Genomic DNA, 20,763 nt, shown 5'->3' with positions numbered 1-20,763 from the left:
ACCTTATTCCTGGCGTATTTTTTGTGGACTACTTTTTTGTAATAATATCAACTGACAAACTACTATTAGGTAAGTCTAGCTTCTTTCAAAAAAAAAGATCTATTCAATTAAGTAGCCACATACTACGTTCTGTTTAATTACACCAATCTCACTTCATACTTTTTTTTGTTATTGACTGAAAATACAATTAAACTCGCAATTTTTTTCACAAAACTACAAATCGATTTTTGATTGTGATGATTTTCTGTACATGTTTTTTACTGCAGGTTAACTGGAAAATACAGGTTTTTATTTAGAAATTTGATACTTTTGTTGAAAACATAACAGGTAATTGCTTTGTGACTGCTCACAAGGCATATCTATTTAATTTTTAATTACCCACACACCAAAGAATGCAGAACGTTTAGGAAACTTCGATCGCAAAACAATTACGTCAATAAGATCTACGGGGCAAAGTGCGTTGACACCGATTCGTTCAGTTTTTTGTCAAATGTTATGACCTCCACGGTCCACATCGTCCATACAGAGCAGGGTTCATGATTGCGGTTCCATTAACCCTTAGTGTCCACAAGATCATTAATATTTCCACAAAATATTACTTTCGTTTTGGATTTGGTGAAGCAGCAAATAAAACATTATGTGAACGTAATTTTGTCTTATGCTACGGGGAACAATCATAGCGGTTTGCCTGGGCTAAATATTGGTTTTTAGCTATTGCCTGTCCACAGAGTTTATTATAGTGGCCTGGTGGATCGCGCACTCAAACGAACAGGGCATTAATTGAAATATGGCATTCGGCACACTGTTTTTTGGAATGGAATTTTGCCTACTGCATTAGGTTTCAATAAGACAGGTTAGTATAAACTTAAAATAGATCAAACAGAAATGTCCATTTGAATTATACAAAAGCGTTGTAGGCTAAACCCGAATCTATAAATACGTCCTTTTGACGCGTACCCGTTTATGACGTACCCGTGTGGGTGTAGTAACGCTTTTAAACATTATGTACATCGGCGAGCGGCATTTGCCAGATATAACTTAGAAAAGAAGACATAATGCGACTCAAGCTATGTGTTTGTCACAAGTTAATTCGAAGTGTCTTTCATTTTTTAACTGAAGTCTGGAATCAATTTTGGCACGTTTGGAGGATTGTTTCTCGCATTACATTTTGTGGAAAAAAAATCAATTGAAGAACACAGAACTAAAATCACTTTTATTTTGCGCAAAAAACTGCAAAACACCAAAATAAAATAGAGTGGTCATCGATGAAACCATAAAGGTTATCGAATCAGGCACCCACATAAAGGTAATCGAGAATAACTTTATCGGTCCCGTAGAAAAGCAACAGTCGCAGTGTTGACCAAAGCATAAAAACGAATACGCCAACTTAATTAAAAAACGTTTCCTTTAATACAAGACGACAGACCAAAACGCCCCGAATGTAAATAAATTGAAGGTATAGTCGCGGGGTCAACTGGAGGTTGTGCTTGTCAAACCATTGCAAAAACCATCGCAGCTGTTGATCAAATGACGATATGATAAACGTGTCTAACGCTTGTACCTAATTTTGCAACGACAACACATCCAACGGCAGTAAGTTCATCACAGGCGTCGATTCCAGCACAGTTGTGATGATTGTTGATAAAAACGCAAGAAAATAAATTTTTATATTACATAAAACACGCCCCATGGAAGAAAACTAAAATAACTAAACAACTGTGCTCACAAAATGACATGACATTGAAATATCACAACTTCTTTAAAACTATTTTTTTTAAATTCTTTCGACTAACTTCTCATATCCAATAATGGTTAAATTACAAAACATAAAAAAATAGGATTTTTTTCTCCTCATGAACCAAAATATTCAAGTGCCATGAAGAATATTTCAAAGATATTCTATTGTAAATATTTTGTTCGGCCCCGTTCGCATTACATTTTCTGATACCTTGTTAGGCAGCAAAGTTATTTGCGTTCAAAGTCTCTTGGATAATATAATCTTTCCCCACTTGCTTTCTTTCTTGCTTCGTTTGTTTCTTGTTAGAAGTAAAAGATGTGCCGGAAACCACCCTGTGCTCCGCGTCGGCATCGAATAACGTGCTGTAGTGTTTACGTTACCTCGCTGGATTTTGGAAGCTGTTGTGAAGTTACATTTGGCTATTTCATACAAAACAATAAATTAACTTTTCGAAATGATGAGCGGGATCAAGTCACAAGTTTCCGAATCCATATCTTATGATCTGAAATTTCCGGAAGGCAAGGGCTTTTTTTATTTCATAACTTAATATAGTTATTGTTTTTTTAATATTGATATATAGTATTCTATGTTTAATTGGTGGTATTTTACATTAATATGATCCATCTTCTAAAGTGAACAATCATCCCGAATTTTTTCATACAAGGTCACCATAACCAATATTTTATTTAAATGGTTGGTTGGTTGGTATGGTAATAAAACACCAGGATTGACTACGATTAGCCTATAAACTAAGTGCAAAAACCAAACCTGTAGAACTATTCCAAGTTACAGACCCAAGTGGTTTGTAAATTGTAATATCAAGCAGGCTTATTCTGAAGCCAATTTTTAAGTGAACATAACATAAAAAGTACTATGTAGTAGAATAAAAATACAGTTATTTCAATTGTCAGGAAAAACAAATTCTGATACTCCAGTTGTATTTCTTCTTGGATGGTCTGGATCCACGGCAAGACTTTTATTCAAATATGCTGATATTTACTTAAGGAATGGCTGCATCACGATTACATTTCCACAATCAAACCTTATGGGGTTCATAAAAAGTAATGCCATTAATGGAAATATAATTAGTAATTATAATTGTTTACCTATTAACATAAATAATGTAAAGGTTGTAAATGTGTGTGTGTTTGGTGGTTGGTATTGTGTGTTATTCCATTTTATTTGACTTTTGTAGGCAATCTTGCAAATGTGCAGATTGTGAGAGCACAAAAGTTGGCAAACATTTTGGTGGAAAATCAGCTGACTGAAAACCCAGTGTTACTTCATACATTGAGCAAAGGGGGAACCTACCAATTTCATTATTTGGCCAAAGAATTGACGGTAATTTTTGTGCTCCCACATGAATTATGTGTTACAAACGACCACAAAACTATAAATATACAGGTGCAAAAACGCACCATCATTGGTGCTGTTTTTGATAGCTCTCCCGGAATAAATGGTTTATATCGGGGAATTATCACAGTGTACCGTGTTTTCGAGGTGAAATCTTCGCTCCCCAAGTTTTTGCTGTTCAGCTTTGCTAGCTTTTCTATGTTCTGTTTTTTTGCCATATCATCTTTTAGTAATTTTTTTGGAAGCTCACAATTGGTACAACAAGATGAGGTTAGTATTAATTTTGCTTTATTGTAATTTGTTGTATGTGATCTTTTCAATATTTTGTGCACTGCGATTTGCTACAAAGTAAATTGGAAGTTAGCAACACAGTGTCAGATTGTAAATTTCGTCCAAATTAAACAGTATTGAAATATGAATTTGAATATGGCTTGGCATGCCATAATAATCACCTACGCCAACCCATGTATAACCGTGATATTGTTTATACTTTAAAAACAGTATTATTAGCTATACCCACTATCAAGCTTAATACATCACATGCATGCAGGTATACCTTTCTGCTACCAAATACGGGTGGCCTCACCTTTATCTCTACTCTGACGCGGACGATCAAATTTCAAAGACAGGGGTCGAGTTTGCGATGCAACAACGGGGAAAGATTAACACTAAGGTGTGGGGTCACAACTTCATCACTTCACCTCACGTTCAACACTTTCGTATGTTTCCACAACTTTACGTGAAAAAATGTGAAGAATTCTTGGATTTCTGCTTGGGAAATTTCAAAAAACAATCGGAACAGTATGAGATCCTGTCCAGTAAATTGTAGTTCAAAAGATTACTCGATCGAGTCGCTTCTTTCTGATTTCGTCCGCTGAATTCGATGCAGTTGGAGATATGCATCAGCAATGAATAAGTATTACCTCGATGGATTGCATTGAAAACATACACACAAGTTATATGTACATACATACAGAGTTTATTTTCTCGTCGACACCGAATTCATTCGGATTAGGCAAAGTTTGCGATAATCCAAACACGTACGTATTTCAATAAAAACTTCCAAACAACGAAATGTTTTTTCTATGAAAGCTGCGATGGGACTTACAATAACATTTTGAACACTTTGACTTATGCTTCTCAAGATTTTAAATTTACCTGGCCATTTATAGGGCGTATCGAATATACAGGAAATCACAAATTTCCAGAACAGATATTGATCATATATTATTTCCTGCCTTATTCCTTGAAGACACAAAAAACGGCTCCGAGTAGCCGAAGAAAATTGTTTTGACAGCAAGTTTCAATTGAACTCTGAAGTATTTTGCGACGAGTGTATATGTTAAGATTGTATAAAGCATAAAAAAAACGTTTTCCTGTAAAATTTGCCTAAAGTTTTGTTACTGTTTGTACAAACGTGCGCGGATGGAAGTGCAAGTAAATGAGTAAATGCACAACATGCAGCGGAAACCACCTCGTGCTCTGTGTTGGAAGTAAAAAATGTTTAAATCGCGAGCTGATCTATTTTTTATTTAGACTTTTAGTTGACGTTTTGTCTGTTTGAGGTTTTTTATGCAGTAACATTGGAGTGAATAGAAGAGATGATTTCACAGCACGAGTTGATAAAGAGCACCAAGTCACAAGTTTCCCAATCTATCTCTTACGATCTTACTTATCCAAAAGGTAAGGTACATTTTTACACATTTAGTCGACTAAACCTTACCCTCAATCGGTTGGAAAGCTATATTTAGTAAACCGAAGTTGAATCTGATTCGGTAATTTGCAATCTGAATAAACCCGAACAAAACCTTTTTTGAGTTGTTCACCTCTGCATTGTATTTGGCTCAACAGTAAGTGCGTTTATGACATCAGAATGCATGTTGAACTTGCACCAATGACTGACGTTTAGTTTTTACTTTAAAAAGTTACCTTGGTGGTTACATTGCCCAATGTTTCAGTTTTTAAGGCAAATACAAGTTAGATAACCCAGCAATATCAGTTTGACCTAAAGTAAATAGGAACCCAAGAAAAAAACTTTTGCGTTTTTGCGATGTGATTTTACGGTGTAGAGGTTTCATGTGAGAATGTACAGGGCAAATAAAGGACATACCGTAAAATTATTACAGTGTGTACAGCAGGAAACACAATAAAATAATCCGAATTTCATTATCAGGGAAATTCGATTCTGATCCTCCAGTTGTATTTCTTATTGGATGGGGTGGATCAACGTCATCGTTGCTATCTAAGTACGCTGATGTTTACTTGAAAAATTGCTGCATTACCATCGCGTTTCCGCAACCAAGTATTATGTGGTTGGTTAAAGGTAATGTCATGGCTTTACATCAGATCCGCAGCAAGTCGGATACAATTTTGTTGGCCGTTTGCACCAAAATTATTGCATCAAATGACTTGATAGGTAACCTTTCTCCTGCGCATCTTGTGAGAGCGCAAATGTTGGCGAATATCTTGGAGGAAAATCAATTGACAGAAAATCCACTTCTGTTTCATATTTTCAGCAAAGGGGGCAGCAACCAGTTTTACTACTTGGCCAAAATATTAACGGTAAATTGTTTTGCTCCGGATGTGTGTACTGAAGGACAACATTTTTGTACAAAATGATCTACATCCACAGACGCAAAAGCGTAACATTATAGGTGCTGTTCTCGATAGCTGTCCAGGACAATACCATCTCTATCGTAACATCACTGCACTGAACCGACTCCTCGCATTAAAGGTCCCACTACCCAAGTTTTTTTTGTTCCTCATCGCCAGCATGACTGGATTTTTTTTCCTTTTGACATCAGTTTTCAGTTACCTACTTGGAATGTAGAGACCTGAACAACACGAAGAGGTTGGTGTAATTGTTTTCGGCTTGATGCGGTTGTTTTAACTATTTATTTCAACAAATAATGTCGAGGTATTTATCTATTTATAAAATAACTGTGGGTAATGGCAAAGGTATGCAACGTGGTGCCATGTCACATACAGGTATACCTTTCTGTTTCCAAATACACCTGGCCTCAACTTTATCTGTATTCCGACGTGGATGAAACAGTTATGAAATCAGACGTCGAGTTTGTGATGCAACAACGGGGGAAGGTTAACACTAAGGTGTGGGGTCACAACTTCATCACTTCACCTCACGTTCAACACTTCCGTATGTTTCCACAACTTTACGTGAAAAAATGTGAAGAATTCTTGGATTTCTGTCTTGAAAATGCCAAGAAACACGTGGAAAAGGATGAGACCCTGTCCAGTAAACTATAATTATTTGAATGACAAAATCAACGAGTCCCCCAATCACGACTCTTGCTGGTGATTTGTCATTGTAATATGTGTTATCTGCAGCATTTCCAACATAAATGTGTATTTTTTACGAAACGTTGTGCAACACAAAAATACATGCTACACGATTATGAATATTCCGTTTCTTTGACTTATTTTATCAACTGGCAAAAACCGTCATAGCATCATAAGCCTGAACTTTCTTTTCTAAACAACCAATTTTGTAGATACTTTACTGGTTTTGGGCTGCTGTATGTTTTTTTATTGGTGCCCAATATATTTACAACTTTTAGTTGTTATTGGTGCTTGTTTCGGAAAGGCTGACTGTTTAAAGACTTTATTCGCACAAGTTTTCGCGAACTTCATTTCGCTTCATCAGGTCGCGAAAGCTCGTGCGAATAAAGTTTTTAAAAAGTCATTTCGTCAAAAATAGTGTACCAACAATTACTGAAAGTCATACACCTGAGACTGACATGACGTATTGCTGAAATTGAATATACATTTACAGATATATCAAACCAAAATTATTTGCATTTCAGCACGGTAATTTGGTACACAAAAGAACACTACACATGTCGGCATTCAATTGCTACAAATAGTTTTTGTTGAGGAAATACGAAACATTTGTTACCAAAAAAACTACAGTGTTTTGCAACCATGGAATTTCAACCAAAATTGGATTTCTCTTAAAAAACAGAGTTTTGTGTCTTCCAGACTGTTTATGCGGGAGTGGGAAACAGCAGCACATCAGTGTTGTCAGCAATAGCATATCAAGGAAACAACTTCGTGATCTGTGTTGGGTGACGATAAGGCTTCCTGGCCACCAGCTTATCTCTTTTATCGGTTTTTCATCGTGTTTGTTGCCAGTTTTATATTTTGCTGCGATAACATTTGAGATAATACAGGAAGATGATTTTGCTTTTCGGACCGTTGAAAGGCGACAAACCACAAACTTATGACTCTATACGATACGATTTAAGATATCCAAAAGGTAAGTACTGAGTTATCTTAATATGTTTTAAGTTATTTTCCACGCAACCTTATACGTATACAGCTTATTTCATAAGTTGTGTCAGACCAAGCCATTTTGTCACGCCGTCATTCTGGCTTGTACAAAAGTGAGGCGAAAACTTGGCTTGTAGCATTGGTTTGAAATACAAAAGCTCAGTTTGGTGACTGTTGGCGACCTTCAAACTAACTTACAACATATTATTGACTCCATTGTTTATATTTAAATTTACCTTTGAAGATGCAAACAAGTTCGATGCTCCAGTTGTCTTTTTAATCGGATGGTATGGATCCACCTCAACGCTTCTGTCGAAATATGCCGACATTTACTCACGAAATTGCATTACAATAACGTTCCCGCAAACAAACCCCATGTGGTTTGCTGAAGGTTATGTCATGATAGAACAACGTCCTGACTCTTTTCTGTTAAAAATATTTGTGTTGCAGGTGATCTTGCTTACGCAAAGGTTGTGAGAGCACAAAAGTTGGCGAATATCTTAGTGGAAAATCAATTGACCGAAAATCCACTTCTGTTTCATATTTTCAGCAAAGGGGGCAGCGACCAGTTTCACTACTTGGCCAAAATATTAACGGTAAATCGTCTCAAAATCTTAGCGATGTGTGATAACACGGCAACATAGCTATGCGTATAAACAGACTCAAAAGCGGAAAATCATCGGTGCCGCTTTCGACAGTGCTCCCGGTCCGTATGATTTGCACCATGGAATCAAAATATTCTACCGCATTCTTGTAATCAAGTTTCGACATCCCAAGTTTCTTCTTTTCGTCATCGCCTACTTGCTCGGACTTCAACGTTTCGTTTTGTCTTGTTTGAGCCGCTTATGTGGAATAACACGACCGGGACAACATGATGAGGTCAGAAACGCGCCTTATTTTGTTTATTTATGCTGCATTCTCTGTTACGCTGTATTTTATTTTTCGTTTCAATCCACTGACTATAACAGGCCTGCCCAATCATTTAAGTGTTGCGGGACACTTTCATGAGAAAAAAGTTATTGCTGGCCACAAACTGAGCACTTCCCGAAATTAAGTACCAAGTATATTGCTTACTAAAAACTTTCCCGTTGCAGTATTTAGGAAAACGTATTCATTTTGCTGATGCTTATTTTTTTGCAAAATTGCTACAATTCCTAGATATACGACATGTAGGTTTAGGTCAGTGTTTCTTTTTTTTTCTGTTCCGTCCCCACACACCTTGGCCATTTAACGACACCCAACAAAACAGACAAAAAACACAACGAGTTGATTTGTTGCTTGTCACTTAATGCGATGGGTGATGTTGGTGCAATGACACCAATTTCTCAGTATCAGGTTTCATGTCGGACAAAAACAATCGTAAGTCTCCTCAATTATCGATATCAAAACGTTTCTTTTTCCATCTAAAAGAGTGGCGATTGCGCTGAAAGCACGTTCCACCAAGTAAGAGCTAAGATAATTACGGAAAGGTGCTCGCGTACCACCTGGAATGCGGTCACATATTACTAGTGGTTAACGTACCACCGGTTGGGAAACACTGACTTACACTATAAGAGAAAATTGGCCATGCCCTCTAGCGCCCCAAAATCGCCCATTCAGTCTCCAGCGCCCCCCGTACGATTGCAAATGCCCCTAGGGGGCGCTGGCGCCCGCTTTGGGGACCACTGGTTTAGGCAGTGTGACGTGAAAATCATTCATTCGTGACGTAACAGTCATAGTATGAGGTTATAATCAGCCCGGTCTGTACAATAACAATAATAAGCAATCTTTATTTTTTGACACGTGTGTGGTTACGGTAAGCGTTCAGCTATACCATTAAGCTTAATACATCACATGCATACAGATATACCTTTCTGCTACTAACTACACATGGCCTCAACTTTATCTGTATTCCGACGTGGATGAAACAATTATGAAATCAGACGTCGAGTTTGCGATGCAACAACGGGGGAAGGTTAACACTAATGTGTGGGGTCACAACTTCATCACTTCACCTCACGTTCAACACTTCCGTATGTTTCCACAACTTTACGTGAAAAAATGTGAAGAATTCTTGGATTTCTGCCTTGAAAATGCCAAGAAACACGTTGGAAACAATGGGACCCTGTCTAGTAAACTTTAGTTGAATATTTTACTTAATCAATGGGTTCACTCATTTTTGATTTCATCCGATAAAGGCACGTTGCAATTCGGGTATGGGCATCATCAATGAATAAGTATCACCTACCTAATGTTCTGCAACACACAAATAAATGGATTGCATTGAAACGTACATATGTACACGCAAATTTTTTTTTCTCCTATTGATAAACGCAGTAAAAATGATGCAAACCACAAATACTTGGACTAACGACAACGATTCAGCTCAGAACCATAGGTGGTTGTCGATCAGCTGACCAGATACGTGTCATTTCAACTTGACTTTGCTTGACAATATTTATGATTTCCATGCTTTACATTGATTATAGAAGTTCTACTGTATGTTTGTGTCGTCCAAACGCAGCCTATGCAAATGTACCCTTTATTCGTGCAGTAAACGTCGGTTTATCTGAATGTATTTGTCCGCCAAATTTATCCGGACTAGGCGTAGTTCCAAATAACCCGAAAACGAAATAAAAACTTACACGCAACGAAATATTTTTGTGAAAAATTGTGTTGAAGTGTTTGAACAACCGATAAACACTTTAATCTCTGCTCTTCAATGCATTTTAAAAAGATTCTTTTGGAGGAATGCGTCGCATATACCGATGACATGTACGTATACGCGTGATCATGACCATTACATTCAATGATTAAGCTTTTTCAGTGACATACCTTGCAATGATTTCCGCGAAAACCGGAATAAATGTACGATGTTTCCAACTTACTGTGTTTAGTTCAAAACAGTGAATAAATTTCGACCTTGTTTTGTCGCAAATTGTTGCGCAAATATTCAACTATGAAATAAAATATACTTAACTACTGAGAATATCACAAAAACATAAGCAGTATTGTTTCGAATATGTTCGTATTCTTCATAAATCTACACAATCATCAGCATGGATCAAGATTGTAAGTGGATACCCAGTCATTAGGGCGTAAGTAAGTCACAATTTACCAAAACAGATGTCAATCATTGTATCATTTCCTGCATTCTTCCTCAAACACACAAACGAAATACCAGCTCCGTTTACTAAATTCTTTTTCCATTAATTGACGGTCAAGTTTCAGGGTAATTCTGAAGTGTTTGTGTTCAATACATCAAAATTACTGTTCAATTCTAAAAAAACTACTTTTATTACTTCTATCCGAATATGTACACAAGGGAAAACGTGTGCGTATGGAGGAATAGTGTAATGAGTAAATGCCCCAAACTGCTGCTACGGAAGCCACCTCGTGCTCTGTGTTGGAAGTAAAAAAAACGTTTAAATCTCCAGCTGATCTGTTGTTTATATAGACTTGCAGTTGATGTTTTGTCTGTTTGAGGTTTTTATGCAGTAACATTGGACTGAATAGAAGAAATGATTTTACAGCACGAGTTGATCAAGAGCACCAAGTCACAAGTATCCCAATCTATCTCTTACGATCTTACTTATCCAAAAGGTAAGCTGCCTCTTCTCCATGTGGTCGAACTAAAACTAAACACAAACCTTCAAACCAGTTTATTTTTTAAACCGCAGCTAAATCTAAATCGGTCATTTGTAATCTGAACAAACCCGAACTAAAACTGTACTTTCACATTTACACTCATAACTAAACATAAACCAAACCTTGATCGAATTTTGATTCTCTGTATTGCTTATTTCTCAAAAGTCAATGTTTTGTTTGTGACATCACAATGCAGATTGAAATTGCGAAATTTCGATTCTGATTCTCCCGTTATGTATCTTGTTGGATGGGGTGGATCAACGTCATCGTTGTTATCTAAGTACGCTGATGTTTACGTGAAATATTGCTGCATCACCATCGCGTATCCGCAACTGAGTATTATGTGGTTAGATGCCATGGCTTTACATAATTACAAAGATAAAGTTGTTAGCACTTACAACAGAAAAGTCTGCCAAAACTAAATTGAACGGCAAATAAATCAAAATTTTTGTTCTAAATTATTTTTCCCTTGCCATAAAAATCGCAATGGTACGAAAGTTAAACTGAAATAAGATGCATTTTTGTGGTCAGAAAATACGATATGTTTCGCAGCACCTACTCATTTTACCGAATTCTTGTATGGAAGAACACAAAAACAAAAGAACACTACACATTTCGGCATTCAATTGCTACAAATAGTTTTTTTGAGGAAATACGAAACATTTGTTATCAAAAAACTACAGTGTTTTGCACCCATGGGATTTCAACCAAAATTCGATTTCTCTTAAAACAGAGAGTAGTGTGTCTTCCAGATTGTTTATGCGGGAGTGGGAAACAGCAGCACATCAGTGTTCCCAGCAATAGCATATCAAGGAAACAACTTCGTGATCTGTGTTGGGTGACGAAGGCTTCCTGACCACCAGCTGATCTCTTTTATCGTTTTTTCATCGTGTTTGTTGCCAGTTTTATATTTTGCTGCGATAACATTTGAGTTAATATTGGAAGATGATTTTGCTTTTCGGACCGTTGAAAGGCGACAATTCACAAACTTATGACTCTATACCATACGATTTAAGATATCCAAAAGGTAAGTACTGAGTTATCTTAATATGTTTTAAGTTATTTCAGCAAGCAACGTTATACGTATACACCTTATTTCATAAGTTGTGTCAGACCAAGCCCCTTTTTGTCACGTGGTCGTTCTGGCTTTTACAAAAGTTAGGTGAAAACTTGGCTTTTAGCATTCGTTTGAAAAACAAAAGATAAGTTTGGTGACTGTTGACGATCTTGCAACTAACTTACAACATATTATTGACTCTATTGTTTATATTTGCATTGAAACTTAAAAGGAACAAACAAGTCTGATGCTCTTTGTGAGGTGAAAACATAAATGTCAAAAACTGACAATACTTGACTTGTAACACCGGGTTGCAATACAAAGGCTCAGTTTTAGTGACTGTTGACGACCTTAAAACTATCTTACAACATATTAATGACCCCATTGTTTACATTTACATTTAAACTTGGAAGGAACAAACAAGTCTGATGCTCCAGTTGTCTTTTTAATCGGATGGTCTGGATCCACATTAACGCTTGTGTCGAAATATGCCGACATTTACTCACGAAATTGCATCACAATAACGTTCCCGCAAACAAACCCCATGTGGTTAGCTGAAGGTAATATCATGATAGAACAACGTCCTGACTCTTTTCTGTTAAAAATGTTTGTGTTGCAGGTGATCTTGCTTATACAAAGGCTGTGAGAGCACAAAAGTTGGCGAATATCCTGGTGGAAAATCAATTGACCGAAAATCCACTTCTGTTTCATATTTTAAGCAAAGGGGGCAGCGACCAGTTTCACTACTTGGCCAAAATATTAACGGTAAATCGTCTCAAAAACTTAGCGTTGTGTACACGGCAACATAGCTATGCATATAAACAGACTCAAAAGCGGAAAATCATCGGTGCCGTTTTCGACAGTGCTCCCGGTCCGTATGATTTGCACCATGGAATCAAAATATTCTACCGCATTCTTGTAATCAAGTTTCGACATCCCAAGTTTCTTCTTTTCGTCATCGCCTACTTGCTCGGACTTCAACGTTTCGTTTTGTCTTGTTTGAGCCGCTTATGTGGAATAACACGACCGGGACAACATGATGAGGTCAGAAGCGCGCCTTAATTTGTTTATTTATGCTACATTCTCTGTTACGCTGCATTATATTTACGTTTCAATCCACTGACTATAACAGGCCCAATCCCCGAGCACTTCCCGAAATTAACTACCAAACTTTCCCGTTGCAGTTTTTAGGAAAACGTATTCATTTTGCTGATGTTTATTTTTTTGCAAAATTCTGCTACAAATCCTAGATATATAGCATTTAGGTTTAAGGATTGTGACGTAAAAATCATTCAATCGTGACGTAACAGTCAATAGTAAGATGTCTGTCTGTTCTACAATAACAATAATAAGCAATCTCTATTTTTTTGACACGAGTGTGCTTACGGTGAACGTTCAGCTATACCATCAAGCTTAATACATCACATGCATACAGGTATACCTTTCTGCTTCCAAGTACACGTGGCCACAACTTTATCTGTATTCCGACGCTGATGACCAAAGTTTTAAGGAAGATATCGAGTTTGCGATGCAACAACGGGGGAAGGTTAACACTAAGGTGTGGGGTCACAACTTCATCACTTCACCTCACGTTCAACACTTCCGTATGTTTCCACAACTTTACGTTAAAAAATGTGAAGAATTCTTGGATTTCTGCCTTGAAAATGCCAAGAAACACGTTGGAAAGAATGAGACCTTGTCCAGTAAACTTTAGTTTTCTTTGATGATTCAACAGGCAAAGACTCCAGGCTTAACTTTGTTTGCGTAGAGTGAATAAACAAATATCTACATCAAAGAGCTGTGCAAAGTATCTGCAACATCAAGTTGACTGGCTTTTGTTTCGCTTTTTTATCGTTTCCTTGTGAAGTGCAATTACTGCTATGTGTGTGTCATGGCGACTTCCGTTTGATTCGGGTGGTTCTGAACATGAACTGTGTTGGGTATATGCTCTAGTATGGTTATTTACTGCATAAGTTCATGTGCCACCGAACTTAATACAAATTTATTTCTTGGAAATTCGTAAAATATAGTGGCTTATAGCGTTTCAAACACCTAATAACAAACTGACGAGTGAAAAAGTAACAGACGCTTGCCATCCAACAAATAAAAGACAACAACAGTAGGCTACCTTTACTGGTCAGGTGGGCGTGAAGTGTAAAAAAGGCGCAGCGTCACAGCACGCAAACAACAAAGATCCGCATCAAAGCAGACAGTCACCAGTTGCTGTTACATTACGTTTCAGGCTTTTCCTGTATATTATTTAAATTAAAAAGGCCTAAACCAATTAATGCAGGTTCCTGTTGCCGTTGTATTTCGTAGAAATAGTCTCTTACTGCTATCTTACTGCTAGTCTCTTGAGAGCGAAGCTAAAACAGTGTATAAATGCAGACTGAATGTATTAATGGGGAAGAACCTGCTTGTCGCCAAGCTACATTATGTCGTCGATTAAACTCATCAGAAACGGAACACAGCCCGAGAACTTGCTGCAAGAACTAAACAGGTATTTGCCAAATGCTCAGACGTGAAATTTTCAAGTTCAAAAAGTACGTTTGTGAAGCTTAGTTTTGGAACTCGAGTTTCCACAAAAATTACAAAAGTCGGCATTACTGGTGCTATGCTTTGCCTGTGTTCCAGTATTATTTATTTGGCCTTCAGTACATATTAGCTAGACGCGTTGACGTCAGCAAAACCCAAACACTTTGGAAGTGAGACTGTACGCGGCTTCCCGGGGAATTCCCGACGCTGTAGGGACGATGGTAACTCATTCAGGCGTGACGCCTACATTCGATGCTTTAATTGGGTTGTGTTGGGTGCGGTTAAAGCTCTAATTCCGCATTTTGGCTGAAATCACAATGTTGCTCGATAATTCCCTTCAATAATAAATTGAAAAGGTAAAATTTTGTGTTTGATGAAAATGCTGCAAGCAACTGTACAACAGCACTGTGGTGCAATTGTTTGTTCATCTTGTTTTGAAAAAAAATGCGTTTGTTTGAACTTATCACAACCAACAATATGATTATAAATGTTAGACGCATAAAACGTCGTGATGTGATACCAAAATCACAGATAGTCGGACAGGTTCCATTATGCTAAAGTCCCTACTTTTCTTAATGCTTCTTATATTGCAATCACACCTTTCAGGCAACGAAAGCGAAATCAACTTTGTGAAGTGAAGTTAGTGGTGGACAACAACGTCTTTTACGCGCACCAATGTGTTCTTGCTGCAAGTTCAACTTTTTTCTACAAGCTTTTAACTATCGATGTAAGTTTACGTTAATAACAAAGATTGGTGTTTCTATTTCCTGTAATTATTTTATAAGTAAATAGGTTGGTGTTTCGGTTGAATAATGGTGATGTTGCGTCATAAACACTTAAAACCCGAATAAAAGTAATTATGACATATTAATAACAAAACGGTGTTAGATTCCTATCATTCTGTTGCGTCTCTTATTAACTTAACTTATTCCAGTGCCACCTGCAAAACCTTGGAGTACCACAGTTTGCCTTAGTTCAGTGTATATGGTTCTTGCTTTTGACTGAAATTGTAAACTTTATTCAAATGTTCTTCACAGAGGCCGGAATTGGACGATGACATTGAAGTGGTATTGAAAAAAGTGACAGCTGTAGGTATGAGAGATGTGTTAAGTTATATATACGGAGAAGACATCTGTGTATCGGAAGACACGGTGGAGAGTTTGCTAAAAACTTCGCTTTCCTTATCAGTTAAAGGTGAATGTCTGAGTCAGAATACACATGCGGGGTTCTATGTACCTTAAAAACATTATCTTTTGTAAATTTAAGGAATATAATTTTAAAGTTGTTTTAAATCAAGCAATAGGGCCAGCATTGAGAATATCGAAAATAAAAATCGAAATAAGTCAATTTTTTCAGACCTGACAAATGATATTCTCAAATACATGATTTCTATCTTGGAGCCGAGAAATTGTCTCCGTATGCTGCGAATTGCTCGTCGCAACAACACCACGAGGTTCTATTTAGCCGTGAAAAGGTTTATCTGCCAAAACTTGGACGCGGTATCCGCGCAAGATGCGTTTTACTTTTTGTCGGAAAACGAAATGGAGAAGATTCTTTCGTCGGATGATGTCAGGGTAAATGAATGAAAATAAAGTTAGTTTGTGCTGTGGTACTTTAAACATAAATAAAAAATAAAACAACAATACTATCATGATTGGCACTGTGGTACCGCGTTTTTTTTCAACTGAGTTAACGTTTAAATCTGCGCAGATTGATTCTGAAACCCACTTGTACGAAATTATTCTTGCCTGGACAAATTTGGATGTTGATTTAAGGAAAAAGCACTTTCCGTGCCTGTTCAAGTACGTCCGACTTCAGTTGATCCCACAAGATTATCTAATGGATTCAATCTGCACCCAAGTCAGTTTTAGAATAGACAGCACGCAAATAAATCATGTGTGTTCATATATGTAACACTTTTCTCATCGGTGTATATTTACGCCGGGAACAGACGATTCCCACATACATACTGAAATACAAGCTTTCTGAATTATCAAGTGCTTTACTTATTTATATACACTTTCAATACATATATATGTGTATATATGTTTTGAAAAACTGAATTTATCTAATTTATTTGATAAACAGGAACTTGTGAAAGCATTTTCTTCATGTCGAGATGCGGTTGACAATGCTTTGATGCATCTTGTAAGACCAGACAGAGTATCAGCACAAGAAAAGCGGCCGCAAACTTACTCAGGTAAGTTGTCAACACAGCGTGTATATCAATTGAAACCATTACTGCTATTTCAATGTTAAATTGCTATATTCTATAAGTAACGGTTATATTTAGAAGAGGAAAAGGTATTTATAGCAACTCAGACTCAAATTATTACCATCTCGGACGATCGCGTATCTGTGGAAATCGAGGTATGTAAACATATCAACCTGTTATTATTTAAATAGTCTTCAGTTCCCACTTAAATAAATATAAATTATACAACTACAACTTGGGAGCACCATTATATAGCTGCTGTCTTACCTGGTCAGCCAACCGGAAAGGGCTTCTTTTCAATACTTTATAACATAAACAACACCTGTATTCATCTTGTGTTTCCATTTGTGAGATACAGTTCACCCCTAAAAATAAATTTGATATCTAAACAGCATAAATAAACAATACAACGTCTTTCAGTGCAATTGTACCGTGCTTGTTGATTAAATTTGTACCCTTGGTGCCGGTATCTACAACTATGTCTCTTTACAAGTTTCCTCGGGGCGCTAGAGAGCGTTCATCGGTGGTGGACGGAACGAAAGTTGTGATTTGCGGTGGAACATTGAATGGAGGGGTGTCAAGCGAGGTGTCTCAGTACGACGGGAAAAAGTGGACGTCGCTGCCCTCCCTGATGTATCCACGCTACGGCGCTGCGATAGTGTCATATAAAGGTGGTTGTGGTGGTGTTTCTTTTGTTATTGCCAATCTGTGCTGTCACAAACTCTCATAGAACTACAACTTTTAAAACATTCCGGCACACAAATGCTGTGAACGCAAACACTCCGTAGGGTACGAATTAAACACAGGGTGCGAAAGGAGTAATTTGCATATAACAGTCTCAATATCTTTGGTCTTAGCAACAACAATCACAATCAAATGGGATTGTTTGTTGGTTTCCTTTAAACATTAATAAACTGACGAACTGCTGGGTAAAGGCTTGAAGTTTACATAATTTTATTTACTCAAGATATGTACTTAAGATATTATTTTGTGCATTTACGAACACGTTTGATGTATTTTTCGTAAACATTTCGCAGGAAATCTTTATGTTTTCGGTGGAAGCCTTTCCGCTGATTGGCCGGACGCTAAGTTTGCGGATAAAGTGGAAAAGCTTGAAAGCGACGGAGAAGAGTGGAGTTTGGTCAGCTTTACTCCCAGTAAACGCAGCCATATGTGCAGTGTAGTTTTAGACGGTTAGTAGCACTTAGTCAATTTCTTTCAGCGTCTTGTATTTTAAAGGAATTGCTGCATACTAATACAGCCATGGGTATGATCTGACAACTTTTAATTTCAGAAACCGTTTATCTTCTCGGCGGATACGTGAGTCTTGATACTAAAGATTCCAAAGACCGGTTGAATTCTTGGGACACATTGAATGAGAACAAATCTTGTGAAAGAAAGGCTATAGGTATATTTCGTTTATGCTTTATAAGCTGATTGTCACAAGCTAAAAATCTGTTGTACTTTTGTTGCCTCAACTTTACCATATCCGATTTTGATTCGTTGTAGTATGTGATTTTTATGGGTAACGTGGAAAAGGCTACAACAACTACACATACTACTTGCGTATTAGCGCACCTACAAGTAAAATAACCGTTAAAAATCGGTCGCATTTATCAGGAACTGCGATGACGGAAATCTACATACCTTCCTCTAACTGGTGGCATTCGGGTCCGCATATGACAAAGAAACGAGTGAATTTCTGCGCACAAACTTTCAGACAACAAATATTTGTTTTTGGTGAGTATGAAACCAACCTAAACAGTTGGTATTCTTTGCGGAACGAAACCATGAAACACGCATATTTGCAGAACATTTAATGATCAACCTTGACAGCGTTCTATTTCTACAGAACAATGTCTGCCTTGTTCCGCAATCAGCGAAAACATGTTTTATATTAGGTGGAGATTTAACCGGTGACAACACCGCCGAGATTTACCACCAGTTCGACAACTGCTGGACCGCAGTTACTACACATCTACCAACCATTTTTGGACGACTTTACTTTGGAAAAAGTTTGGAGCGCGTTTACCTGACAAGCGTATTGCAGTATGTTAACTTTAATGTATGTACGTGTTTGGGCTATGATAAATATTCCCTTGAAACAGCGAACCGGAGCGCGCGTGGTCATGCAGTTTCACTGACCAAGATCTGAATTGGAAGTCAGTCGAACCTGAATGTGGAAGCAGCGCTGACGACGAGTCATCCGAAGAAGGTTCTGTTTTAAATACAAACCCGGGCAAAAGTAGTTACAAAGGTACTGCTCCAAACCTTAAACGTTTCGAACACACCTGCGTTTATCATCAGTGCCGTATCGCTTTGGCATTCATATTAAAATTAATTTTTTTCGCACCTTTTACCCTGTTGTTTTGCAAAAATTGACAATTTAAAAAATTCATCACCATGAACACCTAAAACCTGATGAAATATTCTATGGGTACCAAACAACAGAGACGAACAATAAATGATTATTGTTATCAAAATTTCGACTAATTCTTTTTGAAAGCCATGTTATTTGTATTATACAGGGGAAGGCCTATGCAGGAAATAACTATCTTTGTAACACGTATCCCCATATTTAACATGTCATCTGATAATTTTTTTGATGTAGAGAAAACGAAAGAGCTGTCCGAACCTAGTGCTGACAATTCACTAATGCTTGCCTGCAAAAATCAACTTATTACAATAAAAAGTGGAACGTCCAGTGGCCGTACAGTTAGTATACACTGCACATGTATGTTTGACAAACTGCTGTTACTAAAATATTGCCAACAGATTTGGCACAAATCGGCAAAACATTATGCTGTCGCTTGCAGCAAAGATCGAATAGTTTTTTGTGGTGGCCTTGGCAAAAACAATCTTCCTATATCCGACGTAATGGAATATTCAGATTCCGGATGGAAGACTCTTCCCTCCATGAAAGAACCAAGAGCTGGCGCTTCAGCCGTGCTTGCAAAAGGTAAAGCAATATATAGGCTATACACAAAAGTCTGATTTCATTGCCTTCCTTAAAACTGTGATTGTCAAGCAGAATCACTGTACGTGCTTGGTGGATGTGATCAGTCTCAAAAATGGATGTGCAGTGCGGAAAAACTAGGCAACTTTGCTAGTAGCTTCCAAACTATTGCCAGTATGGCCAATAGTCGCACTAAATGCGTCGCAGCACATCACCAAGGTTAGCAGCACTGTTGTCTACCAACATCGACATATTGCAACGAAGGATATTTAACACAGGTTCAATTTACGTGTTTGGAGAAGTGGTGTTTGGACCCAAAGGCATTTCTCCAACTTTCTACTCGATCGAAAACGACAAGTGGACTGACCTGACAACCTTTATAATTTGCACTTCGGGCTACTGTGCACATGCCTTTGGAGACAGGATATATTTGGCCGGTACAGAATTTGTGTTTGATGTATCGTTGGGGTAGAACAGGAGGTATTAAGATGTTTTTTTTCTGAACAGATTCCAATTGTTTGTTAGGATATTTGGACCTTGCTAGTGAAGCGCAATGGGTGCAGTGTATAAGTACAATTAGCCTGCACGTGCCACTAAAGACAATTGTGTCAAGCACTGTCGTAGACAAGTCGATCTACTTCTGCACTTCGGAGTAAGCATTATTTGTAGTTAATTTACAGTTTATGACACCCTACAAAGTTCTACCTTAAATTTAATGCAGAAACCACTCAAATCGTTATTCAATATGGACAGTGGGTGTCCCCAATGGAACCAAGATTTTAAAGCACTCATTTGAACTGCCTGTCAGGCGTGCAACACCCAATCTACTAAAAACATTTCAAAAAATCAAGAAATGATATTTTAATTCGCAATATTTTCTTAGTGATTTAAGTTTTTGGGTGTGCAAATGAATGTAAACATGATATTTTTTCCCACCTATATAGTAATAGAACGAGAGGTTTTGAGGGAATTTGCAAGGTTGGTACTGCGGC

The 20,763-nt window shown here is 37.5% G+C and overlaps 4 protein-coding genes across 6 annotated transcripts; all 4 read left to right on the top strand.

Annotated features, from left to right (window-relative positions):
* The first annotated feature begins 2,039 nt into the window (after nucleotides 1–2,039).
* LOC145907129 (transmembrane protein 53-like) lies at nucleotides 2,040–4,035 on the top strand. 2 transcript variants are annotated; one of them, XM_082994574.1, is made up of 5 exons: nucleotides 2,043–2,256; nucleotides 2,650–2,799; nucleotides 2,934–3,079; nucleotides 3,143–3,361; nucleotides 3,642–4,035. In XM_082994574.1, exons 1-5 carry the CDS (start codon nucleotides 2,193–2,195, stop codon nucleotides 3,918–3,920), a joined length of 858 nt encoding a protein of 285 aa, XP_082850700.1. In that variant the 5' UTR covers nucleotides 2,043–2,192; the 3' UTR covers nucleotides 3,921–4,035. The 2 variants fall into 2 exon arrangements, with proteins under 2 accessions (XP_082850693.1, XP_082850700.1); XM_082994567.1 differs by having other exon boundaries at nucleotides 2,040–2,256; nucleotides 2,934–3,361.
* Nucleotides 4,036–4,692: 657 nt separating this feature from the next.
* Nucleotides 4,693–6,358, top strand: LOC145890052 (transmembrane protein 53-like). The gene is made up of 4 exons (XM_082981096.1): nucleotides 4,693–4,774; nucleotides 5,265–5,414; nucleotides 5,508–5,653; nucleotides 6,080–6,358. Exons 1-4 carry the CDS (start codon nucleotides 4,693–4,695, stop codon nucleotides 6,356–6,358), a joined length of 657 nt encoding a protein of 218 aa, XP_082837222.1.
* A 927-nt stretch (nucleotides 6,359–7,285) lies between these two features.
* LOC145890041 (transmembrane protein 53-like) lies at nucleotides 7,286–9,503 on the top strand. The gene is made up of 4 exons (XM_082981085.1): nucleotides 7,286–7,367; nucleotides 7,626–7,772; nucleotides 7,832–7,977; nucleotides 9,225–9,503. Exons 1-4 carry the CDS (start codon nucleotides 7,286–7,288, stop codon nucleotides 9,501–9,503), a joined length of 654 nt encoding a protein of 217 aa, XP_082837211.1.
* Nucleotides 9,504–14,365: 4,862 nt separating this feature from the next.
* On the top strand, nucleotides 14,366–20,710 carry LOC145905807 (kelch-like protein 25). Of its 2 annotated transcripts, none has more exons than XM_082994177.1 (19): nucleotides 14,366–14,565; nucleotides 15,207–15,327; nucleotides 15,638–15,794; nucleotides 15,957–16,174; nucleotides 16,311–16,460; nucleotides 16,689–16,800; nucleotides 16,894–16,970; nucleotides 17,309–17,486; nucleotides 17,853–18,008; nucleotides 18,110–18,223; nucleotides 18,436–18,555; nucleotides 18,717–18,864; nucleotides 18,924–19,072; nucleotides 19,427–19,530; nucleotides 19,591–19,774; nucleotides 19,847–19,990; nucleotides 20,050–20,208; nucleotides 20,297–20,423; nucleotides 20,493–20,710. In XM_082994177.1, the coding sequence occupies exons 1-19, from the start codon at nucleotides 14,501–14,503 to the stop codon at nucleotides 20,626–20,628; spliced, it is 2,619 nt and encodes an 872-aa protein (XP_082850303.1). In that variant the 5' UTR covers nucleotides 14,366–14,500; the 3' UTR covers nucleotides 20,629–20,710. The 2 variants fall into 2 exon arrangements, with proteins under 2 accessions (XP_082850303.1, XP_082849611.1); XM_082993485.1 differs by having other exon boundaries at nucleotides 20,279–20,423.
* The last annotated feature ends 53 nt before the right edge of the window (nucleotides 20,711–20,763 follow it).

The sequence above is a fragment of the Ascidia mentula genome, chromosome 1, assembly GCF_947561715.1.
Source record: "Ascidia mentula chromosome 1, kaAscMent1.1, whole genome shotgun sequence".
Lineage (NCBI taxonomy): Eukaryota > Metazoa > Chordata > Ascidiacea > Phlebobranchia > Ascidiidae > Ascidia > Ascidia mentula.
Note: the sequence above shows the minus strand (reverse complement) of the source record. Positions and strands in the feature narration are given on the sequence as shown.

Coding starts and splice junctions, on each gene's coding strand:
- LOC145907129 (XM_082994567.1), top strand. CDS start 2,193: ATGATGAGCGGGATCAAGTCACAAGTTTCCGAATCCATATCTTATGAT. Junction 2,257..2,649: donor TGATCTGAAATTTCCGGAAG/GCAAGGGCTTTT, acceptor TTCAATTGTCAG/GAAAAACAAATTCTGATACT. Junction 3,362..3,641: donor AATTGGTACAACAAGATGAG/GTTAGTATTAAT, acceptor ACATGCATGCAG/GTATACCTTTCTGCTACCAA.
- LOC145890052 (XM_082981096.1), top strand. CDS start 4,693: ATGATTTCACAGCACGAGTTGATAAAGAGCACCAAGTCACAAGTTTCC. Junction 5,415..5,507: donor TATTATGTGGTTGGTTAAAG/GTAATGTCATGG, acceptor ATGACTTGATAG/GTAACCTTTCTCCTGCGCAT. Junction 5,654..6,079: donor ACTTGGCCAAAATATTAACG/GTAAATTGTTTT, acceptor TGTCACATACAG/GTATACCTTTCTGTTTCCAA.
- LOC145890041 (XM_082981085.1), top strand. CDS start 7,286: ATGATTTTGCTTTTCGGACCGTTGAAAGGCGACAAACCACAAACTTAT. Junction 7,773..7,831: donor CCCCATGTGGTTTGCTGAAG/GTTATGTCATGA, acceptor TTTGTGTTGCAG/GTGATCTTGCTTACGCAAAG. Junction 7,978..9,224: donor ACTTGGCCAAAATATTAACG/GTAAATCGTCTC, acceptor ACATGCATACAG/ATATACCTTTCTGCTACTAA.
- LOC145905807 (XM_082993485.1), top strand. CDS start 14,501: ATGTCGTCGATTAAACTCATCAGAAACGGAACACAGCCCGAGAACTTG. Junction 16,461..16,688: donor TGGATTCAATCTGCACCCAA/GTCAGTTTTAGA, acceptor TTTGATAAACAG/GAACTTGTGAAAGCATTTTC. Junction 19,531..19,590: donor GAACGTCCAGTGGCCGTACA/GTTAGTATACAC, acceptor TATTGCCAACAG/ATTTGGCACAAATCGGCAAA.